Consider the following 27,939-nt stretch of genomic DNA (forward strand, 5'->3'; position numbering starts at 1 on the left):
TCCTTAGCTTGGGGAGAGCCTACATGAAATTACTGATTACCTAGCGGCCTCTCAGTGGAACTCTCGACGACCGCCCCATTCGCCGTCACCAGGCCGCTACCTGTCGCCGGAACGACGACCATAGACTGGCCCAGTCTGGGGGGCCGGTCCGTCAGCCCATAACCGGAAAACTAAAAGCAGCAACTCATGGAGGCGCGGTTGCTGTTCGTCGAACTGACGAAGGTCCTGCGCCGCCGACGAAGATGCCGAAAAGACTACCTCGACGACATAACAGCGAAACACCGCCCGTGACTCGACGACAAGACGCAACTGTAACGCGACAAAGAACCACCCACCTCGAAGTGCTACTCGACGACCACGCAGTCACCGCCTTAGTAGGCGCAGGAGCCGATTACTCCGTCATAAGTGGACCCATCGCCACCCAGTTGAAGAAAATTAAGTCTGCATGGGAAGGCCTTTAAATTCTGACAGCTGGAGGACCCCTAATAGCACAGACTGGAATCGGCCCGACAAGAATTACCGTTCGTGAACAGATTTACCCCGCACTTCCCCCAGATGTCACGTAATAGTGACCGTGAAGAAGGCAGCAAAGCCGACGGCCACAGTTCCCAAGCCATCCTTCGAAATATATCCGAGTCCCCCCATGACTGTGTAGCAACAGCTCAAACGTCTTCTCTTACCTTACAAAGACTGCTTTTCGATGTCATCGAGGATTCGACGAACAGTAGTTGCTAAGTATCGCGTAATAACCGAAGAATACGCTCGGCGCCTCCGTGAGAGCCCATGTCGAGTTTCGACGTGGGAATGAGAAGCCATAAAGCAACAGCTAAATGAAATGTTACGTGACAAAATTATTCAACCTTCGAAGAGACCGTGGGCGTCTAGATTAGTATTCGTGAATAAAAAGGATGTAACTGTATTTCTCCATGGATAATCGTCCGATGAAGGTAACAAAGAATGATGTATACCCGCCCCCACGGACAGACGATGCAGTGAACCGCCTCTGTAACGCTGTGTACTTCTCATCGATGAAACTCAAGATTGGCTACTGTCAAGCAGAAGTACACGGGAGGGATCGCAATAAAACCACCTGTACATCTCCGGATGGCCACTATGATTTCCCCGTCATGCCATTAGCACTGTGCTGAGCACCTCAACGTTCCAGCCTGTCATGGACATGGTATTAACAGGGTTGGAGTGGCAGATCTGTCGCGTCTACTTGGATGATGTCATTGGATTGGCCTCCAATTTTGACGACCACCTTAGGCGGCTTTGGACAGTACTAGAGAACAGAAGTCATCAGGGCTGACTCTGAAGCCGGAAAATATCGCTGTGCTAAGGATGACCTTCTGTTCCTGGTTCACGTCATCAGCCAATCTGAAGTGCATCCTAATCCACAGAACACTACTGCCATCGCTGTATTTCCGCAGTGCGCCGACTTGAAGAGAGCGCGCAGATTTCTTGGCCTGTGTGCTTACCAGAGTCGCTTCGTCAAATACTTTTCCCGCATCGCTGAACCATGGACATACATCAAGTATGAACCGCCGCAAATCAAAGTATTCGAAGAATGTAAATGGAGCCTGCGGTCACCACCACTACTTATCCACTTTCAGGAAGATGCCGACACCGAAATACACACCGGTGAAGGTACCCTAGGCATCGGCGCCGTCCTAGTCGAAAGAAAAGGAGGATCTGAAAGAGTTATCGTTTACGCTAGTCGGACGCTGTCGAAAGCAAAAATCCAAATATTCTACGAAGGAGAAAGAGAGAAAGAATGCACGAAGTCGGGCTCTTATACGACAGACCCTTCAAAGCCGCAAATGACTACCATGCCTTCTGTTGGGTGGCAAATATAAAGGACTCTGCAGCAAACCTCGGACAATTTGGTCTGCAACTTGTGGAACTTGAGATCAGCGTCTTCTACAAGTTTTGACGAAAACTTTGATGCCGACTTCCTATCGCGTGCCCCCATTGACCCGCCGCCCCAAGGCGACGTAGATGACCATGCCTTCAAGGGAAGAATAAGCGCGGAAGACTTCGCTGAATAGCAACGAGGACACCCGGAGCAACAAAACCTCGTCGAGTACTTCGGAAGCAACACCGACGTTGTCGCTGCTGTATTTAGGGGAAGATTATCTGTTTTCCTTGCCGAACGACGCCCTCATAAAAAGCTTCTCATCAGACCGCGCCAACTAGCCTCTTATGCCCTTAGCAGTTCGCCCAGAGATCCTCCACGCCCTACATGACGATCCGACAACTGGGCGTTTCGGTACTTTCCCGTACGTTATCGAGGATGCAAGAGAAGTATTACTGGCCGAGCCGGACCACCCACATTTCCTGCTAAGTCAGGACATGCCGATACTGCCAGCGACGCAAGGCACCGCAAACAAGTCCAGCAGGATTGCTGCAGCTAATGGAGCCAGCCACCTAGCCGGCCATTCAAGCGCAACGGAAAGGACTTGTCGGGGCCAGTTCCGACATCAACATCCGGGATTAAGTCGGTCGGCGTGGTTATTGAATACTTTCGCCGTTACGCCGAAACACAATCCCTGCCTAAAGGTATTGCGGCAGAAGTGGCGACAATCTTCGGCGAGAATATCCTGCTTTGACATGGGTCCCTGGAAGTGCTCATCCCCGACAGAAGAACGCCTTTTACAGTGCACCTTACTCAAGTGATCTTGCGACACAGCCGAACAAGCCACAGGAGGACAACTGCTTGCTACCCACCGACGAACCTTACAGAGCGCCTGAAAAACAGCGTTGCCGACATGTCATCCATGTACGTCGATGTCGAACACAAGCCGCAATCTTCGCTTACAACAGGGTGATCCAGCAAACAATGCTGATCACGCGTTTCAACTTGGTTTAAGAAAAGAACCTTACAATAACACGACGACGTGTGCCACATGTCCCCGACATAGAGAATCTCGTCCTCGCCACCTATCTCCAGCGCCCGAAAGAAGTCCGACAGCGCACGCGCCTGGGCATCAAGAACCACTAGAGGACCGGCTGCCGGTACTACAATTTTGGACGACGATATGTCGCGTATGAACGCGGCCACGTGTTTCGGTTTGGACCCAAATACTCCCACGACGACTTAGCGAGAAACTTTTGAGACGCTATTCCGCATACTACGAAATCATCCGACGTATTGGCGCACTGAACTATGAGGTCGTGTTTCAAAGCAATTCACAATCATTGTTTTATAAGAGGGGGCATTAACACGTGCACTTATTAATCCTTTCCGCGGAGACTGCAGTTCATCCGCTATCAGCTTAAATGCTATCGTTCAGCGGAAGATGTCATTTGCATGATTTCGAATTACACAAATCGCGCGACGCGAATTGTGTAGCATTTTCTGGAACACACCAGCCCACCAGGAAATATGCTGGGACATTCGATGATTTGTGTATAAAAGCCAACCCACTTGACCCAGCGGCCAGATTTTCGACGATTGGCGACTGTGTTCGCCGCTGTGAATACACTTTGAGTGTAGCCTGTTTTTGGAGGCAGAGGTTCCCCCAATAAAGAGATAGTTTGGTGATTCGCAGTTTTACTAATCTGTTCTTCACCCACACCGCATCGAGATAATACCGTTTCGAGCCACTTTTCCTGTGGACGAAAAAGATGTTGCATTCCAGACGAGAAACAGGACGAGCACCAGCTTGCCATGGTTGTTGTTGTGGTGCCACTCACTGTCACTGTGTAAATATCGTACGCACACACTTTTTTCACATTTCTCTGTAACAGTATGAATAACGTGACATAAACGACATCAAGATGTATGTCATTCATGCGGGATTTCATGCAAGTGATGACATACGTGTCGTTCATGTCATAATATAGATTTTATGTCTGAATGCATATCATTGCCATGTTATGCATGCGTATCATACATATATGATAAAGTTAAATAAATGAACAAGATGGCATCAAAACGGCGTGAGAGATTAGATCATGGCATTCGTTTTGTAATGTTATGAATGGCATGCAGTGTGATGCAGCCAAGTGATGTGTTGCATATTAACACGTGTACTTGTTTGTCTTTATCGGGCGACACGTTTTACAGCCTAACAAATGTTATCGCACAGCGCAGGACGCGCCTGCATGTATCGGAAGTTTCTGGACAATTATCGATGCTTCTATCCGCTGTCTCTAACCGAACCTTGTGTAATCTGATCGCATGTGTGCGCGACGCGAATAATGTAGAACTTTGTGGAAGGCACGCGGGTCCCAGCGATTGCTCTGGAACATTCGACGACTGATGTACAAAAGCCGACGCGCTTGACCCACTGGTAAGAATATGGACGATCGCCGACCGTGTTCGCCGCTATCGCTGAGCTATAAGTGTAGCCTGGTTTTGTGGGCACAGGTTCGCCCAATAGAAGTTAGTTTTGTCTTTCACAGTATTGCTACTGTGTTCTTCAACGTCACCACCACGTGACAATGTCGTGAAGAAATCCAGTTAATGTTGACTTAGAGAAACCACCACTACAGCATCACGGCACTTAAAAGGATAGATAGATAGATAGATAGATAGATAGATAGATAGATAGATAGATAGATAGATAGATAGATAGATAGATAGATAGATAGATAGATAGATAGATAGATAGATAGATAGATAGATAGATAGATAGATAGATAGATAGATAGATAGATAGATAGATAGATAGATAGATAGATAGATAGATAGATAGATAGATAGATAGATAGATAGATAGATAGATAGATAGATAGATAGATAGATAGATAGATAGATAGATAGATAGATAGATAGATAGATAGATAGATAGATAGATAGATAGATAGATAGATAGATAGATAGATAGATAGATAGATAGATAGATAGATAGATAGATAGATAGATAGATAGATAGATAGATAGATAGATAGATAGATAGATAGATAGATAGATAGATAGATAGATAGATAGATAGATAGATAGATAGATAGATAGATAGATAGATAGATAGATAGATAGATAGATAGATAGATAGATAGATAGATAGATAGATAGATAGATAGATAGATAGATAGATAGATAGATAGATAGATAGATAGATAGATAGATAGATAGATAGATAGATAGATAGATAGATAGATAGATAGATAGATAGATAGATAGATAGATAGATAGATAGATAGATAGATAGATAGATAGATAGATAGATAGATAGATAGATAGATAGAAAAGAAGACAGACTCAGCGCTCTTAAAGTGGACAAACAAGTTTTGTGTTAAATAGCGTGGCGGCTAAGAGACGCGTTTACTATATTGGTTTCCGCTCCCGCAATGTGTTGCTTTACCGCACAGCGCTGGAAAAAAATGGCAGAAGTATGAGCAACTCTGCTCCTGAAGGGAGCATATACAAGGACGCTACCCATCTAGGACCACGTTGTCAAAGCTGTTTCTTCATACGGATGCTCGCGTTTGTCTCGCGCGCCGCGTGTGCCGTGTTTGCGTCACCTGCGCCATGCGTAACCTTCAGCGTTTCGTCGATGTGCAAGAAGCGACGGGGCGCGCGAGTGAGACTGCGATATGCTGCTAAGCGTGAGCGTCGCCATAAGCACGAATGAAAAGCGGAGCGCCGCCGCATGGCAGCAGTGACGCCGCGAGTGTGTCACACCAATATCCTAAGCGTGGATAGTAACTGCCGTCCAAGCATGCAACACATGATAACGAAAGGCGCCAGTGAAGTGTAAACCAAAAATTAGCGAAATATGGTAAATACCTTAATGGCAGCGGTCACCCGAGAACAATATGCGCAAATAGAGACAATTGGTAATGGTTAGATTGCATCAAAGTAGTCATTAAGATTGCCTTGTGTTCACAACATCGTATACTGGCCTAGAAAGGGGATGAAGTATGTATGTATGTATGCTTTATTTCCACAAAAACTAAATACAGCTTTGCGGGGGTAAAGTGGGGAAAAAAGCTGCTCGTAGCAGCTTGACTAGCCCCAAATACCCTTAAAAATACAAAAAGAAAATAAGGGAGCAGCAGCGCGGAAATACAGTTTTCCCAAGTACACACATATTCAAGCATTACAACATATCATGCATACCCATCGCAAATCAGGCGAGGAAAAAAAAATACAACAAAAACAAGATGTGAGCAAGCAAGCAAAAACACGAAATCTCACTGCACTTCAAAAGCACACAGGCATTGTACAACTCACATATGAGAGAAAAAATCAAGAATATCTGGAGGAGAACAAGTTGCAATATCAATTTTATTAACAATAAGATCGTTTAATAACCGAGGTAGTCTGGAGCACAGCATTTGTGATCCATAGTTTGTGCGCGATTTTGGTACGTGCCAGTACTCTGGCTTTCTTGTGCTGTATGGAGTTTCGTGTAGTTTTAAGTTAGCCATAGAAGTAATGTAGTTGATGTTCTTTTTCTGTTCATTTTTATACGCAAGCACTAAACGATAGTTTAAAAGGGCCTGTACTTTCGGTGTGTTAAGTTTATGAAATAAATAAGCTGAAGGGAAATCGTATGGTTTATTGCAAATAGCGCGAAGAGCCTTCTTTTGCAGTATGTACAGCCTGTTGATATTTGTGTCAGAAGTGGTAGCCCAGACCGAACAACAATAATTTAAATGGCTGAGAAAAAGTGAATTATATAACAAGCACTTAATAAAGCGAGGAAGATAGTTCAAGGAATAAAATATTCCAGTGATTTGTGAAAGCTTACTAGCAAGAAAATCTATATGGCTCTGCCACGTCATAGTATGATCAAAAAATACACCTAGCGATTTTACCGAGTGTACAAGTTCAATTTTAGAATTGTTCATTAGCAAATCTTCCTCTAGAGTAATTTGCGTGTTCTTAGCGCGAAATAACACGGCCTTAGTTTTTTGTGAATTGATAGTCAAACCGTTGTCAGATGACCATGTGTATAGTTTACTCAAAACAGCATTAGCTCTTATAATCAATTCGGCAGGGCGGTTAGATGAAAAGAATAACGTAGTGTCATCAGCATAGATTACGTAACGCGTATCAACATCAATGTTTACTAAATCATTAATAAAGATATTAAAGAGGAGGGGCCCTAAAATACTGCCCTGGGGTACACCAACATTGACCGACCGAACTTCAGATTTAAAGCTATTTACTTGTACAAACTGCTTTCTATGACCAAGATACGACCTAATCAAGTCAAGTGCATTGCCGCGTATACCGTAGTGGTTTAGCTTAGTAAGCAAGAGATCATGATTTATAGAATCGAAGGCTTTTGAAAAATCGACAAATACTCCCAATGTTAGCAAACGTTTTTCAAAATTATGTAGAATTAGTTCTTTCTGTTCAAGCAAAGCTAGCTGTGTTGACATATTTTTCCGGAAAGCGTACTGATGCTTAGTTATCAAGTTGTGCTTGTCCAGAAAGTCTGATATTCTGCAAAAAATTATTTTTTCCAAGCACTTCGAAAATATAGGGAAAATAGACACAGGTCTATAATTAGGTAGGGCAGTTTTGTCACCTTTCTTGAACAATGCAACTACTTTTGCCATCTGCATTTTATACGGGAACACACCGGTAGAAAGGCATATATTATAAATATGGGCTAGTACTGGAGCGATAATATCTATTACAAATTTCACAGGCTTGATTTTAATGTTATCAGCATCGCAGGAATTGCTATTGTTTAGTGCGGAGAACAGTAAAATTACTTCTGAAGTGTTTGTGGGACGCAAAAGAATTGAATGCACACAGTTCGTTGTAATAAAACGGCAGGCGTTTTCATTCACATTGCGTTTAGGTAGATTAGTGAAATAATTATTAAAACAGCCGGCCAATTTCTCGTCAGGTATGCCCGCTCCATCAGAAATTATTCGCAGCCCTGCCGCTGAATTGGGCACTCTATTCAGCAAAGAATTAAGCTAATGCCATATCTTATTGCTGTCATGGCTGCAAGATGCGAAGGATTGCTTATAAAATGCAGTTTTCGCAGCACGTAATTCCTTAGTTAAACCATTTCGAAATGATTTAAACACTCTTAAATCATCAGGATCCCGAGATATGATGAATTTATTGAATAACCTAGCCTTTTCTTTTATCTTTTTAAATAATTGAACAGTAACCCAGGGTTTACGTATCCTTGATGGAGCGGACACTTTAGGAACGGAAGGAAAATGTTTAACATAATAAGAAATGAACGTTTCCAGAAAAGCCCCGTAAGCACGATCAGCACTTGTAGCAGCAACAACACTGTCCCACACTACGTGACTTAAGTCATCGCGAAAACACTCTAGCCGTTCTTCAGTTATAATGTGCGAAAAGCAAACTCGTTCTGGTGATCTTTTATCTTTCCGTTTGACAGTGAGGAATACAGGCATGTGATCACTCAAGCTGTATGAAATAGTGCCACATTGAACACTGTTTGATCCGTAGTTAGTAATGAACAAGTCAAGGCATGTGGAGGTATCACAGGTAATTCTGGTAGGAGTATTGATAACATTGGAACACCCATACGTTTTTAAAAGCAATTCAAAATCTCGTGTGATATTGCAGTCAGCCATCATGTTTATATTGAAATCGCCACTACATATCAATTTATACTGTAATTCAACAATGTATTTTAATAATTTCTCAAAAAAGAGAAAAAAGCCTTGGAGATTACCTCGCGGTGGTCTGTAGATAACAGAATAAACAGTGCGCGCATGTAACACAGACAATACCTCGTAGTCATCGTTAACACAAGAAAACTCTTGAACACAGTTTACATTAAATGAATCGCATACGATTAGGCTAACCCCGCCACCGCGTGAGTTCATTCTTGATCTTGCAAAGCACTCGTACTTTGGCGGACACCAGGGGACCGTACAATCACTGTACCACGTTTCAGAAAGCATTATGAAATGAAAACGTAAGTTTAGGCTGCTGAAAAAGATGTCAAGTTCATCCTTTTTATTTTTCACTGACTGGCAGTTAATATGTATGCATCTAATCAATCCACCATTCTGCGAGCTTGTATTATCATGAAGATCCGACGAACGCATTTTATTCGAGTGTCCCAACATCATTTTATCTGCAACTTACTTTCACTCTTATGCTCAAAAAACGATCTTATCCAGATCTGCAGGCGACTTTATCAAGTGTGCGCGATCGCCCTCACTCTTTCTTAGGAACACTTTTCCAGCGCGGTGCCATGCAAAGCGGAAATTATTTACACGCGCCCATTCTTTCGCAGCTCTTAGGAGCATTCGATTCTGCGCAGTCAGGTTTTCCGTGATAAACATTCCATGCTGAGCACCTGACAAAACTCTCCTTTTGTTCAGCCATTGTTCCCTTGTTGACTGGTTAGAAAAGCGTACGATAATGCCGGGAGGCCTGTCGCCTCTGGTCTGAAGCCGGTGAATCGAGGTAACAGTTTGTTCATTCAAAGGGGCAAGTTGCAGTTTTGAAAAAATGACATTCATTTTATCTATAAGACACTCGTTGTTGTCTTGATTAACACCGTGAACCTCAATATTTAGTTTCCTGCTGTGGTACTCAAGTTCATTTATCGAGGAGCGCACTGAAAGCAATTCTGCGCTCATGTTTTGCTCCTCTAGTTTGCAAACTTTGTTCTTGAGCGCCTTTAGGTCATTGTCATGCTTCGCAACGGCCTCAAGAATTTTGTCATACTTGGTTGATAATAGACTCACCGATTCCTCAATATCGTTTACCGTTTGCTTGAGGGGCAGTAATTCATCAAGTTTCCTGCTTATCTCGACCAGCATCGTGGCTATTTTTCCATCAGTTTCCTTTGGCACAGACGAGCTCTGTCCTACTTTGCCCTTACGACATGACGAGCAACGCCAAGATTTCCTATAGTCTTCCCCTTCACACCGGTACGTGCTCTCAGAAACTCCGGAGCATGCAGTTCCGATATGATAATAGGCTGAACACTCGGAGCGTTCCATAAATTGGTCATCGTCCTTAAAGGTACTGCGACACTTGCCACACTCCGATTCACTTGAAGGACCCATGACGACAAATAGCAATCAGTGATTATATAGATGCAGGAAAATAGGGCACAAGTTTCAATCACAGAGATTGTTCAATGGCAGCAGCAGCAGCAGCAGCAACAAGAAAAAGTACGACCGAACGTGTACACCATTAACAGAAAAAGACCATGTGTAAGAAGCACAAACCTGTAAAAGGTTGCAGAGCCACGTTAGATTGCCGTCTGTATTCCGCTGCCGCTGCTGCCAAATGACCGGGAGAACACAGCGCAACCCATATAAGTAGCAGCAGAAGGGGACCCTTGTGACCTATCCGCAGGATGCACGTGATTCACGGTGAAGGATAAGCCAGGCGCCAGGTAGATGAACTAGTCGTTAGGCACGAGGAGTAGCAGATTATCTTGCGCATGCTCTCTCCATCCACGTGGTCCGGCAATCCTGTCTTCAGATCAAAAAGATGGCCCCAAGCCGGTAGGCGCGCAGCAGAGAAAAATCTGTAAAAGGTTGCAGAGCCACGTTAGATTGCCGTCTGTATTCCGCTGCCGCTGCTGCCAAAAAAATGTTTCAAGTTGCTCCGAATAAAAATTTGTCACGTGGTCGTGACGTCAAGAACACAGTAGCAATACTGTGAAAGGCAAAACTAACTTTTATTGGGCGAACCTGTGCCCACAAAACAGGCTACACTTATAACACAACGAGAGCGGCGAACACAGTCGGCGATCATCGAAAAATGTGATCTGCGGGTAAAGCGCGTCGGCTTTTATACATCAGCCATCGAATGTTCCAGGGTAATCGCTGGGGCCTGCGTGCCCTCCACAAAGATCTACATCATTCGCGTCGCGCACACATGCGATGAGATTACACAAGGTTCGGTCACAGACAGCGGATGGAAGCGTCGATAACATACCAGAAACTTCGGATACATGTAGGCTAGTCGCGTGCTGTGTGATAACATTTGTTAGGCGGCGAAGCGTGGTCGCTCGATAAAGGTAAGTACACGTGTCAATATTGCGGAAGGAATCGCTCGTTCTTGGCGCACCCTCTGAAGAGTTCTGAGATAAGGTAATAACACAATGACGCCAAACCGTAATCGTCACCAGTACAACGGACTACGCGCTCAAGCTAGCACACATAACAAATAATTTCTCGGGACCCATGATGTTCGAGATAACAACCTACACAAAGCCAATACCCGGGTCAGGATATGAAAACGTTTACGGGATCACCCCGGCAAATCTGAGGCAAGGCTTAAGGAATTACTGGAAGCCAACGCTAAGTACGATATACTTATTCCCAGAATGCTCGGAAAGTTAGCGTTAGCGGTCATTACAATTAAGGGACCCATGTACCATTCTATGTTATGGTGGTAAGCGCGTTCACCACAGGCAAGCCACATCACAAGTCCGTCTAATATTGTGAAGCCTGTGGTGAGATTGGCCATTGCCAGGACGTCTGTCCTAGCTCCTACAACAGTGTGTTTAATGGATGGTGAGTGAAAAAATTCCAGCGTAGACCACCAATACAGACTGAACTTCAAGCTCTGTGGTCTTCGTCATGAAACAGCCAATAAAGAATTAGTAAAGAACTCGAGCTGGCGCCACTTCCTTTTTTCGCTTGGGGAGCTACAGGTAAGAAAGCGAGGCCAATCGATCCATGCCCCGTACAGCAGCAATAACACACCAAGTACGTCAATCACCAACTATGAATGTCGCAGACCCGATTGCCTAGTACCCCCATCCTCACGCGAATCCTGGCTGAACACCCAAACAGGACCCCAGACCCGATTCGGGTACCGCGAAGGAGGAAGTTCGAGATCCATATCGGCGCTTAGAGGGTCCGACAACAACGAGAACAATGACAGCAGTAAAAACAAGAGCCAACAAAAATCAGCCGAGTGGCAGCAGGTGCAGGCATTTAGAGTCCGACGTCAAATGGGGACGCTTCACAACCATGTAACTATCGATACGTGGATACGGTGACATCTCTGCGTCAACAAAACGCTGAGCTTAAGAGAAAGGTAGACGAGAAAGAAAAGCTAGCGAATCACCAAAGAATCACCAAAGCCAAAGAATCACCACTGAAAAAAAAAACAGTACATATTTATGAAGTAAATTCAACAGCCCAAAAATAACCACCGCCACCGCCAGCAACCCTCCACCGTAGGCATGGTGAGTGCGGACGCACTTCAAGCCTTAGAGGCAAGAATATAAGCCCGAATGGAAGCAAGTATTGAAGCAATGATGGAGAAGCTTACAGCCATGGTGCAGCCAGGGATTTCAACATTGGAGATCACACATATAGGAGACAGTCTCAGTCAACCAATATCCTCGTTGGAAAAAGAATGTGAGCAGGCAAGAAAGAAGCCCAACTATTATTCGAGGGAAGCACAGATACAAAATATAGGATCGATATCCAAGGAGGCGGGGACAAACAAGAAAAAATCAAACGTTATCACAACTCAAAATTATTCAATGTAACTGTGGCTATGCTACTCGGAAGCAACAGAACGTTGTAGAGTAGATTAAGATACGCCATCCAAATATGATCGCACTTCACAATATCGAAATAGACAAGAACACCGTTGGGCTATACCACACCCGCATTCTTGACGGAAGAACAAAAACACCTATCTATTCCAAGAAGCCCAGGGCAATATTGCATGAATCACCAGGTTGAACAAATCCTCATCCAGGTCATGCCCGAAAAAAAAAACAACGCGCAACTTCGTCTTCAATATACGCAGCCAATCAAGTGACCCTTTGACCCTCAACGAATTCTTACCGGATCTAAAGAAGGTAATGAAAGCACACAAGCTGCTGGTGTTTGGGATAATAATGTATGTATATATGTATGCTTTATTTCCACAAAAACTAAATACAGCTTTGCGGGGGTAAAGTGGGGAAAAAAAGCCCCTCGTAGCAGCTTTACAAGCCCCAAATACCCTTAAAAATACAAAAAGAAAATAAGGGAGCAGCAAATGGTAACCCCACGTAGCATGGGGTTACCATTCCACCTTTAAAAAAAAGGGAGGACGTGCACAACACCACCCAGCGACGCCTTCTAACCCTTGTAAATGAAATACAAGTATTCACCCTCATGGCAATAGAGTGTAAAGAGATACCAGCCTAGACCTCACTTTCTCCACTGGAATCAAGAACTTGGTAGGATGTGCTTAGAAGAAGCATAGGGAAGTGACGAGTGCACTGTATACATATTTCATTATGCAGACTATCACCTTACACCATAAGACACCTGTCCGAAGCGGACAAGCCGGAACCACGGATTGAAATGCCTTTCAGTCGAAAGATGCCCCAGTGAGCTTGGAATATGTTGAAGCATGGACCAAATACGTTATAGACAGCCCCACCACTACGACGATTCAGTTTACGGATGAAACCCCCGTGGTAAATCCCCACTACTCCATGTATGGGGTACTCGCAGGGAACTCGAATAGGCTGAAAACTTCAAGCGTGCAAGAAGAAGCTCAAGATTCGCATCGCCAAAATTAGAATGGAACCAGAAGCACATGCAGATGAACTAGGAAGCCAGAACTGAAATCAGACGTGCACAATAATTCAGGGTACCATGAGCACCAAGAGAACGTGGGCCGTCCTTCAGTCGCTCCTGTCCAAGACAGACGTTAACTGAGTAGCGAAACGACACACCCAAACGTTAATACACACTAACCCGGCAAAAGAAGGCAACATCTTACGGAAGGCTGTCAACAAATACTTAGCAGACGATAGGCGCAGATGTATCGTTCCAAGATTTGCAATTTATAATGGAAGACTATAATAAAGAGATGATTGAAACGCATCCACTCAACAGTTACATGGCGGAGTGCAAACCACACCCAACAATAAATTCATCAACAGATAAAATGCACACTTAGAAACAGTGAATAAAAATTACAACAGCCCATAAAAAAGCCACGATCGTTATGCCACACGAGACATTGTTCAGAAGCTATGAAGTCAAGTTATCAAGGCATAACAAAAGCAAAAGTTACGAGCAAACGCAAACACACGAGCAAAACTGCGACTAGATCGGTAAGATGATAGCCTTTGAGCAGTGCAGCCAGAGGTGGCACTAACAAAATGGGACAGTAGTGATAGGAGAGCAGCCGGTTACGGGCGGCCGACATGAAGATGCGCTTGACTTTCGCCTTTCGTTCGGGAAGTAGTCATAGGTGTACATCCCATAACCTCCATTAGACATGCAGTGATCGAATGCAAGCCCTTGTGGTCCAGATAGAGGCATCTAGAAACTCGTTTTGCCGTGCCTCGTCACCCAGCTTCAGGGTAGTCGTCATGGCCGTGCAGACCGCAGCCTACTACGAAGACGCCAGGTTGTCAGGAAGGACTGAGTCGACTAGGTAGAGGCTTCGTGAGCCCGGGCCTAAGTGCTCGTCAAGCTCGCACCTCTGCACCTCAGCCGCCTTTTCTTCTTCCAACCGCTGCCGTGTCTTCTCCACTCTCGCTTTCTCTCCCCTTTTCTTTCCTTTATTTTTCTTCCTCCGTTTTGACCCCATGTGCCTCATCAATTGATAGTTCTTTTTGTTGTTTTCCGTTGCGATGCTTGCCGCGCTCGTGCCAAATTCACGCAGCACATCGTCAGTGTCATCTATCTCTCGCCGCCATCCAATGCACCATGCTCGCGTCATCTCGCACGCTTTCCGTCTGATGCCAACCACGAGCTCAACCAACCCTTCACCGTGGTGGAAATTGACGAGGGCCACTGCGACCTTGCATTTACCACAATATAGGCAAGGACAAGATCTACATTACGGTCTTACGCAGTTTTGATAACAAGACAATATACAACTTCCTCAACTGGATCGATGGACGCAGTAGGGAAGGCAAGGCGCTGGTGGCCATGGAAACACGCTCACGTCAGCACCATGCCCAAACGCAACAATCGGTTCAGGGTGTAGAACCTAGGCCCCTTTCCCTCACATGTGACGGGAAACTATATGAAAATTGCGTATTGAACAGACTGACGCCGTATCATGAAAGCAATGGATAGCTGCCTGACACTATGTTCGGATTTAGACCGCATCTATTCACACAGGTTCGCTTACTACTAATGAGAAAAAGAAACAGATCAACTCCAGGCACAGTGCAAGAGAACTGTCGCTATATTGGGTGTCACGGAAGCGTTGATAATGTATCGCAGGACATAATATTGCATCGCGTAAATTTCTACCATAGTGGGCAACAAACCTTCAGAGACATGAAAGGCTTTATCACAGAGAGAATAGCAACGTAGGAATCAGTGAACTTCAATTCAACAATTTCAATAATACCATTCAAGGGTGTGCCTCAAGGATTCGTTATATTGTCAGTAATATTTAATCAGGCAATGAACTCCTTACCTTGGTGGTTGCATAAAATCAAGGGAATCAAATACGCAGTGTTCGCGAACGGTCTGCCCACTTGGACAACAAGTGGCTCAGTTGGACGACGACAAGATGCGGCACAAGCTTCTGCCAATTTGACAGAAGACTACCTTGTGGCATGCGGGCACTCCTGTGCCCAAGAGAAATCCAAGCTCTGAGAAAAGGCTCCCGTCTGCAGAATATTCAGCAACGTGCATCTCGATTGTTATGGGGAGCGCACTCAAGCACGAGCACAAGCACAGCTTAAAATACTATATAGAAGAATATATAGGCATGTTGAGGAATAGCTTATGGGCCAGTTTGATTAAGAAAAATGGGAATCATTGCAGTATCCACTAGGGCTAAATACGCTGTGGCAGCTTAGGAAATGGCTATCGCTCCCGCTATCACAACATGCGACAAGACATCCATCGTCATCACACACTCACAAGAAGCCTGCAGAAGATACAAGATCATCATAAGTTATCGATCACCTAACCAGCTCAAGGGCGAGCACACCCAAGCAACATACATCATCTGTACACCGGGACCTGCGTCTTTGATAGGGAACCGAGCGGTACACGCCACAGGCCAAGATAACATACACCGGGCGACCCCGAAGGAAGGACGTCCTCGTGAGATATCGAAGCAAGAAAACCAACCAAGCACACGGGCATGCTAGAAAACTGCAAGACGTAACGGGAATGCCACCTAGGACAACACAGAAGGCTGACAAGCCATCAAATAGCAATGTGGATATTACCAACAGACAGGAACGCATTTACGGAACTCTATTGCACGTAATGTAACCGGGAACATGGCCGAGAGACTGCAGGTACTGTATTGACGCACCCAATATACTCCACCACAAAATATGGGGGTGCACAAACAATCTGAAAATAGTGCTACGGAATAGTATTACCGATGACGAAGAGGCGAGCAGTACGAAGACGACGACAACGATTGGAGGCTAGCGCGGGCTGTTGCCTCTTGGCCAAGTGCGGCGTATTACTTTGTAAATATACTTGTATATAGCTTTTCATTTGCGTCTTCTTACGTAACATATCTGGTGGAGGTGGACGTTTCCTGTACCTCGTGACGGAGCTTCGCAGTGGACGGTACATCGAGCCTAGCTTCATGGCTCCCGGCGATGACAATTCGACTCAGCCGCCTCCGACCCCTCCTGCCACTTCGACGACCTACATCTCTCTCCCTGCTCCTCGTGATCCTGGCATATTCTCGGGCAAAGATGGGGACGACGTCGACGACTGTGTCAGCCTGTACGAACACGTCAGCCGCAATAACCGGTGGGACCCTACTATCATGCTCGCCAACGTAGTCTTTTACCTCGGTGGCACACCTCGAGTTTGGTTTCGGACGCACGAAGAGGAGCTCACCAGTTGGGATTCGTTCAAGCAAAAGCTCCGCGACTTGTTCGGCAACCCCCACGGTCACAAACTTGCGGCGCAGAAGGCGCTTTCCGGCCGTGTGCAGACGTCAACAGAGCCCTATGTCACGTACATTCAGGACGTCCTGGCTCTGTGCCGCAAAGTTGATGCACACATGCCTGAGTCAGACAAGGTATCCCACATCCTCAAAGGCATTGCCGATGACGCCTTCAACTTGCTCGTGTTCAACAACGTCGCGACGGTGGATGCTGTTATCAAAGAGTGCCGCCGCCTGGAACTCGCTAAAAGCAGACGTATCGATCAGCAGTTTGCCCGTTTGCCCAACACCCCAGCGACTTCTTCCTGTGCCGACGCTCCTCGTCCCAACAACACCGGCGATATTACCAAGATCGTTCGGCGTGAGATTGAGGCCGCCTATCCGGCTGCCTTCGACTCCAGCCCCACCAACGCACCGGCAGTCACGGTTTCCCTGATCCAGGCAGTTGTCCGCCAGGAGTTCGAAAACATGGGCCTTCACACCATCTGCTCGGCCCATCACCCTGATACCCATCCGGCTTCTTCGATTCCGCCCCGTCCCGCATCTTCTTACCCACCACGTTTCCGCAACCCAGCTGAATGGCGCACTGCTGACGACAAGCCCATTTGTTTTCACTGCCGTCGCATCGGGCACATTTCTCGGCACTGTCGAAGTCGCTGGACTTCCCCGACCCGGTCTGCTTATACTGCCTATTCTCGACCCTCGGATGGCCCTTCTCGTCCTTATGCCGCACGCTCCGATAATGCCGCCACTGACTCTCCTGCGCCGAACCGCCCCTATTCTCGTTCACCTTCGCCCCAAGGACGACAATCTCGCTCTCCCCAGCCCCGTCGCTCCTTTTCGCCGACTCCCTTCGGACGCCGCTCCCAGCCGGAAAACTGAATGATGCAGCGCCTCGAGGTGACGCTGCATTGCTCCCTACGCCGCCAAATCCTCCACTGACGTTGCCCACTCATCTGAACCTTGTTGACGTGCAAGTCGACGGTGTTCCTGTGTCTGCTCTTATAGACACTGGGGCGCATTTGTCGGTAATGAGCGCGGACTTTCGTACCCGCCTGAAAAAAATAATCACGCCCGCCACGACGCTTGTTGTCCGTGTCGCCGATGGCGGAACAGCCCCTGTCATTGGTATGTGTGCCGCCCGCGTCTCCTTCGCCGATCGCTCAACAGTCGTGCTATTCACGGTCATCGCCCACTGTCCCCATGACATCATCCTCGGCTTAGACTTCCTCTCCGCACATTCTGCTCTAATTGATTGTTCCGCCAGTACTCTCCGCCTTGACCTGCCTGTTCTGGATCCCGCTGAACCACACCCCAGTCGCCTCAATTCCGTCGACTTTGTTCGCTTGCCACCTACGGCACTGACTTACGTTGACCTAGTGTCATCCCCACCAGTGCCCGACGGTCACTATATCGCGGCTCCTATACAAGACGTCCTCCTTACACACGGGATCACGGTGCCTCATACCGTTTTATCTATTACGGCTAATTGCGTCTGCCTGCCCGTGGTCAATTTTGGCTTGACGACACAAGTGCTGCCACGCGGGATGTCTCTGGCCCAGCTTTGCTCATGCGAAGATCACTCAATAGCATCTATTGAGGTAGACAGCCATTCAGCCGATCCTCCTCTACCATCTCAGTCGACAACTTGCACCATCGCCGACTTACTGAAAATGATTGCGCCCGACATGCCGTCCGAGCACGCTCGTGAGCTCTACCGCGTTCTGTTTTCCTACAACGATATTTTTGACTTTCACGATCGTCCTTTGGCCCAAACTACAACTGTTAAACATCGCATTAATACCGGCGATGCCCCTCCTATTCATCGCCGCCCGTATCGAGTGTCACCGGTTGAGCGTCAAGTTATTCACGCTGAAGTTCGCAAAATGCTTGCCAATAAGATCATAGAACCGTCATGTAGTCCATGGGCGTCACCGGTTGTACTGGTAAAAAAGAAGGATGGCTCATGGCGCTTTTGCGTGGATTATCGGCACCTTAACAGGGTTACCAAAAAGGACGTGTATCCCCTACCTCGGATCGATGACGCCCTTGACTGCCTCCATGGTGCTCGCTACTTCTCTTCTATTGACCTCCGCTTCGGCTACTGGCAGATTGCTGTGGACGATCTCGACCGCGAGAAGACTGCTTTTGTAACCCCGGACGGTCTTTATCAATTCAAAGTGATGCCGTTTGGTCTATGTAACGCTCCTGCCACTTTTGAACGCATGATGGACTCCCTTCTTCACGGTTTCAAATGGTCCATATGCCTGTGCTACCTGGACGACGTCATAGTATTCTCCCCAACGTTCGCTACGCACCTCGAGCGCCTCTCGGCAGTCCTGGACGTTTTTCGTCGCGCCGGTCTGCAACTGAACGCATCGAAGTGCCAATTCGGCCGTCGCCAGATTACCGTCCTTGGGCATCTCGTTGACGCGAACGGAGTGCAACCGGACCCAGGCAAGATCCATGCTGTTACGCACTTTCCTGTTCCGAAGTGTGTCAAGGATGTGCGCAGCTTCATCGGCCTTTGTTCCTACTTCCGCCGTTTCGTGAAAAATTTCGCGGCCATCGCACGACCACTAACCGAACTTTTGAAAAAAGACGCTCCTTTTCAGTGGGGCGATAACGAGGCCTCTGCATTCTCGCATCTAATCGACGTTCTCACAACGCCTCCCGTTCTGGCCCATTTCGATCCTTCTGCGCCTACCGAAGTTCGTACTGATGCCAGCGGTCACGGAATTGGCGCAGTACTGGCACAACGCCAGCGCGGCAACGACCGTGTTATCGCTTACGCCAGCAGGCTGCTCTCACCCGCGGAGCGCAACTATTCCATCACTGAGCGTGAGTGTCTGGCCCTAGTTTGGGTGGTTGCGAAGTTCCGCCCATACTTATATGGCCGACCCTTTTCCGTTATCACCGACCATCACGCGCTTTGTTGGTTATGCTCATTGAAAGACCCTTCAGGGAGACTTGGTCGCTGGGCCTTACGCCTCCAAGAATATTCGTTCTCTGTCGCCTACAAATCTGGCCGACTACACAAGGACGCTGACTGCCTGTCTCGCTACCCGGTAGACGAGCCTGACGACGCCGACAGTAGTACCGCCGACGGCATTTTCTCTGTGTCTGCCTTCGCTAACATCGCCGATGAGCAGTACCGAGACCTATCGCTGCGAGTACTCATCGAGCGTCTGCGCTCTACACCTACCGACGCATCCGTTCGCCGATATGTCCTCCAGGGCGGCATTCTGTACCGAAGGAACTTCCTTCCTGACGGATCTGATCTTCTTCTTGTCGTGCCAAAACATCTACGACAGACTGTGCTCTTTGAGATGCATGACACACCTACTGCAGGACATCTTGGCGTAACCCGCACGTACGACCGCGTCCGCCGCCGCTTCTATTGACCTGGCCTCGCTCGCTCCGTCCGACAGTATGTAGCTGCCTGCGATACCTGCCAGCGTCGGAAAACACCTCAGGTGCTACCTGCCGGTCATCTCCAGCCGATCACTGTCCCTGTGGAACCGTTCTTTCGTGTTGGATTAGACCTCCTCGGTCCCTTGCCCACGTCATCCTCTGGGAACAAATGGGTAGCCGTCGCAACTGATTACGCCACCCGATACGCTATCACCCGGGCTCTCCCTACCAGTTGCGCCACTGACGTCGCGGACTTTCTCTTGCGTGACATTATCTTACTTCATGGCGCCCCGCGACAGCTGCTCACTGACCGTTGTCGTAACTTCCTCTCGAAAGTTATCGCCGACATTGTACGTTCCTGCTCCACTCAACACAAGCTGACTACCTCATACCATCCTCAAACCAATGGCCTGACAGAGCGGTTAAACCGTACTCTTACCGATATGCTGTCAAAGTACGTTTCCAAGGACCACCGCGACTGGGACATTTCCCTTCCTTACGTCACATTCGCTTATAATTCTTCCCGGCACGACACCGCCGGATTTTCTCCCTTTTATCTGCTCTACGGTCGCGAACCGACCTTGCCCCTTGACACGGCACTTCCTCCTGCTTCGATCTCAACAAGCGAGTATGCGCGCGACGCCATCGCTCTCGCCGACCATGCACGCCAGCTTGCCCGTGCCCGACTGACGGACTCGCAAACCACTCAGCAGCGTCAGTACAACGCCCGCCACCGTGACGTACAGTTTTCGCCTGGTGCGCTCGTGCTCCTCTGGTCGCCCTCCCGTCACGTCGGACTTTCAGAGAAGCTCCTTTCGCGATACACAGGGCCCTACCGCGTGCTGCGCCAGGTGACGCCTGTGACGTACGAAATTGCCCCTGTGAGCTCAACCTCGTCATCTACTGTGGCACCTAGTGATGTTGTGCACGTCAGTAGGCTCAAGGCCTACTACACTGTTTCCAAGTCCGGCCTTTAGTCGCTCCGGGACGGCGCTTTTGCCGCCGGGGGTAGTGCTGCGGAATAGTATTACCGATGACGAAGAGGCGAGCAGTACGAAGACGACGACAACGATTGGAGGCTAGCGCGGGCTTTTGCCTCTTGGCCAAGTGCGGCGTATTACGTTGTAAACATACTTGTATATAGCTTTTCATTTGCGTCTTCTTACGTAACAATATCACAAACAAGAGCGTCTAGGCTCAGTCTGTAGAAAACAGGGGAGGGCTTGAACGAGCGCCGAGCGGGATAGGAAACTGAGCCACCTAGACTAAGCGAACTTGAGAAACTGGGCTGTCGACAGTCTCGCTCATTTCTCGCAGCATCGCAACCCACAGAAGCATTGCGTCTATTCTAGTTTAACAACGGTAGTAGCGGTTAAAGGAAAGACTTACACAGCCCACACTACTCTCATGAGCTGAGTTGCTTGACACTTCGCAGCGAGCCTCCCCCGACTCCCTTTGCAAAGCTACTTCCAGCGTGCCGCGAAGGCGCGTATAGCATGAAAACGAAAAGCACAGGATTTGCAGGAAGTGGAGAGGGTGGTAGAAGGTTTGGGCTGTGACTGTCTAACTAGGCGTCAACTGGCGTGGTGCGGGTGCTGCGATAAGCTAGTACGTAATACTGACATCGCACTGGTTTTTTTAAAGAGGTGTTAGGTACGATGGGAGCCGCTGCATGCTGCATCGTGTTGACACTGTCGCCTCAATTTTAGTGATGTTGTTTTCCGTCCGTAACGTAGACACAACTGAGAATTATCCTAAAAAATATTTTTTCTTAGCGCTCAATCTGGCTTACACTAACCAAAATTCTAATCAGCCAGGCCAACTAGAATTTGTACCCACCAAATTGGATGGATGCCGGCATGCAGTTACACCCCAAGTAAACTGTTCAATTCAGTATTCTACTCCACTGGGCTGACTGAGGCTCAGACCAACTGGTCGGCCTGCGTCTTAGTGGACCACGAGTGAGTTTGCCGAGCCTATGCCGGGGTGTACGTTCAGCGGACAGCCGGTCTTATACGCCCCATGCACGCGTAGGCCTTCGGCGAGGGTAGTGTTGGAACCTCAGTGCTGACACCCGTTGTTGCAACTGGGTCGCAAGCCCCAAGGGTAGCGTTGGCCTGGCGGCCTGGGGCACAACTGGAAGCATCCGAAGGTCCTGGCAAAGCATGAGTCGACTGCTAACAGAACAACTTGTTTTTCTAGCATCGCAAAATAGCGGCCGGTCATGTCGACCGAAGTGGAGAGACGGGAGAGCACGCTTCTTGACGGAAGAATTCGGAGCCTCTCTCTTGGCGTCTGGGGGCAGCTGCTTTTATACTCTCGGAGTTGAGGGCAAGAGTGAACGTCACGGGACGAGGCCACGTGACAGCGGGGGACGGACAAGCTGAGAGACATGTTGACACGAGTCTAGTGACGCATCAGCCGGGCCGGCGCCGGTCAGACCTCCTTCACACTTGGGGAGCTCCTCTCCCCGGCTGCCGCGCTTTGACAAGCGTGGGCACACACACCCACACACGCACACACGAAGACACGTGGCACTGAAACATGCCTGGACGCGCGTGGCGGGGATGCGTTGCGGCAGCTCCGAACGGGCCAAAATGTCCGCCGCTTTGAACGAAGCTCCGGCGTCCGTTGCATCCGCGCCGGCTATACCGCGCGTCGTAGGCGAAACGTAACAGCAGGTGGGTTGGGAAAAGTGGGTTGGGGGTTTTCTTGGTGTCTCCGTTCGCTCTTTGGTGTCCTGGAGCCGCTGCCAAAGCGTACTCAAAAGCAACACTTTGTTTGCACTTAGCAAATGCGCGAATGCGAATATTTCAATGCTATAGCGTTTACCTATACAGGAAGCCTGATTTCCATGGCGAAAATACGCGATGGGGGTGAACTTGCCGCCCCTTCCTCAAAGACGTGCTGCGGTCAACGATTGTACTGAGGGGATGTTGACAAATACACGGCCATGGTCAATTTTGCGACTTGGTGCTTGTGCAATGCCAAAGAGAATGAGCTACCCGAGCTACCGCGGCGGATTCCAACGAGTGACATTGCACAGGCGCACACGCGATATGCAAAACAAACAAAGCAGACACTGGGCCTGAGTTGGACGGAGGGCTTCCGTTCCCTCGTATTTTTTACCGCATCAAATGTGTTCATAAAACGCCTTGATTTCAAAATACTGCTGCAAGATAAATGCCGAATCATAATTTTTAGGGGTGGACGACTATCCGAGGTTTAGAATATCGATAGAGTATTACGCGTTGAACGTTCGTATACGAAAAATTATTTGGTATTTGCGAAGTATTCAAAAGTAGCCAAATATTTTGTAACAACTGACTGTTAGAATATAGTTACTGTTCTCCGTCTGGTACACAGAGTATCGAAAATTAGAAGCAAGATAACGACAAAAGTTTTCGAAGCATTGGAGGAACAAAATTGGTAGTGCAAGCTTTGTTTTCGCTTGCGTAGCGGAAGCTTACACAAAAACCTGTTATTTTTGTTTGTAGTCTCTCATTTAGTGTTTCTTGTGGTTTATGGCAGTCAAGTCACAAGCAATAATGTTCACAGGCTCTTTTACATACGTCTATGTCACACGAGGCGTTCAACAGCTTTTTCGTTTCTTTTCAACGACATATGATCTTTCTCTGCAACCATTTAATTATCATATTTGGAAAGCTAATCATGTCGAAGCAATGCATATTAAAAAGCTTGCATGCAACTAGGCCCTAAAAATTTTAAGAGGCTATTCGCGCCGTTTTTAATGAAGAGTTATCCAGTTTTCCAAATTAACCCAATTTTTCTGAGTGATAGCTATAGCTGTTTTTCACTAGTGAGTATAATGCTATTACTACTACCTAAGAATATATATTTCCGCTGTAAATATAGTGTATGTGGATACGTTTGGCTATCCGATTCAATATTCGGGACCTTCTGTTCTTATTTGGTTCACATTCGAAAAAGTTCATTGGAGCTGACCTCTAAATATTGTCAATGAACATTTCTGATTATTAGAGCGCCTGGGAATATCAGTTTAAATAGCAGGCCAGAAGAGGACCAGCAGAAGAGAGGAAGGAAATTTCTCATGAAGATTGAGGCATAGAAAAAAATTGAGGAAAGAACAACAGAATAGGGAGGAAACTGGCCTTTTCAGTTTCTTTTTTCTGCTTCTCCTTAGGCGCTGGACATGGCTGAAATGTCAAAATTACGACTAGCCCAGCCCTCTGCTAAAAATGTACCTGTACTTTTACTTAGCTGGGGGTGCCAAAGCATCAGCAGATAACTTCTTAAATGGTTGTGCCGATGCGCAAGTTTTGTAATAACCGTTTGAATGCAGGTATTAGGAGGGATGAGCAAGAACTTGTGCAATAAGAAAAACACTCGTGTCGTCAATGTATCGAACACGTCGAGGTAAGCGAATATGTGTAGCCAAAGGAGGACGGGAAAAGTCAATTACAAAAATAACTGGCATTTTAATGTAACAAACTGTTTTCCAAAATTAGTTAATGGGGGCCCCGAGGAGAAAGAAATTGGCAAGCGAAAGAAGCTTGTCTGCCTTGTATTTTGTTACTCTGCCCCATTGATAAAATTGCATACCATCACAGGTATTTGCATCCATCTCCACCAGAGAAACACAAAGTTAGTGAACTCGGTGCCTAAGTTTCGCAAAAAACCTTCTTTGAAACGGGATCATATGTTTTCCGAGCTATTCAGTCTAATAAATGTAAATCTTGTCTGTTACCCTTAGTTTTACTACCGTTTCTCATCTCTGTATCTGTGACTTTTTGAATATTTCCTTACATGTGGAAGTAGTAATCCTAAAGGCATGTTTTCTTTCAAAACTTATCAGAACACTTTTTCTTTTGGATCTTGTTGCAGGCAAAAGGCCGACACTGGGGTCAACACAGCTCCGCCTTCAGCACACAAAGCTTGATCACAAGAATGCCCACCTAATCAGCATCTTGCCCAGAAACCCGAGATCGCTCCTCAACGGGCCGCTAAGGAGTAGCTCTTGCTTGTTTGCTGGCTGGGCAGAAATGTATATTGTATACCAGCCGTCATATTATCTCACTGCTCGGTGCCAGTCCCCTTACATTAAATGTGCCAAATTTAAGTGCTGCTTCTGTTCTGACTGCCATGTGTGCGGCAAATTAAAGAGACCGAACGGCTTCGTGCTCACCTTCAAACATAATACACCGACAGGAGAAATACAGCAATTTTTGCCTCTCCAGTTTCTCCAGCACACCCAAAAGGCGTGCGCGCTATCTGCAGCATGCTAACGAAGCCTCAGCGCGCTCCTCTTTGTAGTCTCATCATGCGTCACGTCTAGTCCTTTGTCAAGCCAGAAGGGAACCGTGGTTTCTACATCGATGTAGCGGTCGCCGGCTTTTTCTCCCGCGGGATGTTGGGCTTCGGGCAAAACGTCACCCGGCGCTGTACTCCCGATTTGAGGGGTGGTTTGTCGATGCTTGTAGACGGATGTTGAGCCTTTTTGACGCAGGCCTTGTCATGTGTCCTATTTGCTGGCACACAACACATGCTTGGTTGGGCCACGTCCATGCCCTTTTTTGTCCTCTTTAGGTTTTCCATCTTCAGTCGTAGTATTTTGACTTCCTTTTTGTCCAGCTGCAACAACCTTCCGGGCTTGAACAGCCTGCATCGATAGAGTGGCCTCATCTTCGATCTGTTTCGTTGACCCGCCCCCACTAACGACGTTAGGCACTGGCTCCAGCGCATTCGTTTCTGGGGTTCTCGCTGCCTGTACATATTCATCCGATGCCATGATAAGTTTGGATTTGTCTTCTCTTCTCATGTGCCCTGTGACATTTGCATACGTTTTGACGCACTGACACTGGCCATAGCCAAAGCGACGGCACTGTCTGCAACGGGGAGCATTGCATTTACGTCAGACATGTTCAAAGGTATTGCACCTTGGGCAAAGTAGGGCTCTTCCAGGAACCACAGCGAGGGAGTGTTCTCCAGCAATGCGTAGCTTGTGAGATAGGTCTCCAATTGTACCACAAGGCTTGAACTCCGACGACATATAACGTGTTGACGAACCTTTGTCCGGGACCCCCGAACGCGCCAACGTTCCTTGGTGACTTCTGTCAAGTTCCGTTCGGTGCCAGGGCTGTTCGCATATATTCATCTTGCACATTGTGCAAAACCCAGTGGATGTTCATCCTCCCTCCCCGAACATCGAGATCAATAACAATTCACCGACGTTCTTTTACATTCACTTGATGGGGTGAGAGCAGCTTCTTCATTCCTTAACACTCTTGAACGTGACAGCACAGATGTGGTTCATTTGGTATGCCTCCAACGTGACAGTCTCGGGAAGCAGTGCCAAATCTACAAGTGCATCACGAAAATCCATGACCTTATAGGGCCTTGCTCTGACGTCGTCATGCAAAAACAGCGTATTTAAACCAATTTGGCCTGTTGGTATCCGCCACAAAAAATCGTAATCATAGACACTCGAGCCAGCAAACCTGTTTTCACTGACAAGCTGGGTCGCTGATACCTCTCCGCTAGATCACATTATGCCCACACCGTCACGCTCGGTGGCCGGAAGTGGAATCCGTGGCCATCCTGGCGCTACACAAGAAGCGAAGGTGCGACCTCCATTAGGGCATGCGGACATAGTGCCACTGTGGTGCGCCATCGTTTCATACGTATGCTAGCAGATGTCAGTAAACATTTATAAAGAAGCGTCCGCGACAGGACTCGAACCTGCGATCTTCGGATTCGATGTAACACGCCTCATCCTTTAGCCAACGCGCTCATGTGTGGCACAGTGGAGCACCACCGTTTAATACGTATTGGACAAGATGTAACTAATTCATAAAAGAGCGTCAGCGACAAGAGTTGAACCTGCAATCTTACGCAGAGTCAGACGCCTTATTCATTAGGCCATGCGGTCATGTATGCCTCAGTGATACACCACCGTTTCTTACGTATTGTACAAAATCTAAGCCAAACTTTCGGAACGAGCGTCCGCGACAGGACTCGAACCTAGAATTCTCTGATCCGAAGTCGGACACTTTATCCATTAGGCCACGCGGACATGTGTGCCACAGTGGTGCACCACCGTTTAATGCGTATTCCACAAGATGCAACTAAAAATTTCTGAAGAAGTGTTCGCGACAAGACTCGAGCCCGCAATCTTCTTATACGAAGTTAGACGCCATATTATAGGCCACGCGGACATGTGTGCCCCAGTGGTGCACCACCGTGTAATGCGCATTCTACAAGATGTAACTAGAAGTTTCTAAAGGAGCGTCTGCGACAGGACTGGAATCTGCAATATTCTGATCCGATGTCAGACGCTTCATCTTTTAGGGCACGCAGACATTTATGTCACAGGGGTGCGGCGCTGTTAACTACGCATTCAACAAAATGTTAATAAACATTTCTAAATGAACGGCCACGACAGGACTCGAACTTAGTCTTCTGATACGAAGTTAGAAGCCTTATCCATTAGGCCATGCAGACATGTGTGCCGCAGTGGTGCGTTGCCTTTTCTTACATATTCTGCCACATGTAAATAAAACTGGCTTAAGGACCACCCGCGACAGTACTCAAACCTGCAATCTTCTGCACTGAAAACAAACGCCTTATCCATTAATCCATGCGGACATCTCTTTTTTATTGTCGGTCTTCAACATTACTCAGAAGATACAGTTTGTCATGCACGCATTCGCGAAAGAATAAAAAAAAAACAGGAAAGCAAAGAGAAGAGAAACTACACAACAAAGCCG

General features: G+C 47.4%; 1 protein-coding gene across 1 annotated transcript in view; it reads left to right on the top strand.

Annotated features, from left to right (window-relative positions):
- LOC135918455 (E3 ubiquitin-protein ligase MARCHF2-like) overlaps nt 1-25,292 on the top strand; it is a 195,909-nt gene extending 170,617 nt beyond the window's left edge. The window contains exon 5 of the mRNA XM_065452094.2: nt 25,058-25,292. Coding sequence (XP_065308166.1) covers nt 25,058-25,112 — 55 coding nt within the window. The 3' untranslated portion in view covers nt 25,113-25,292. The remainder of the gene's footprint in view (nt 1-25,057) is intronic.
- The last annotated feature ends 2,647 nt before the right edge of the window (nt 25,293-27,939 follow it).

This window comes from Dermacentor albipictus, chromosome 2 (genome assembly GCF_038994185.2).
Source record: "Dermacentor albipictus isolate Rhodes 1998 colony chromosome 2, USDA_Dalb.pri_finalv2, whole genome shotgun sequence".
NCBI classification, from domain to species: domain Eukaryota; kingdom Metazoa; phylum Arthropoda; class Arachnida; order Ixodida; family Ixodidae; genus Dermacentor; species Dermacentor albipictus.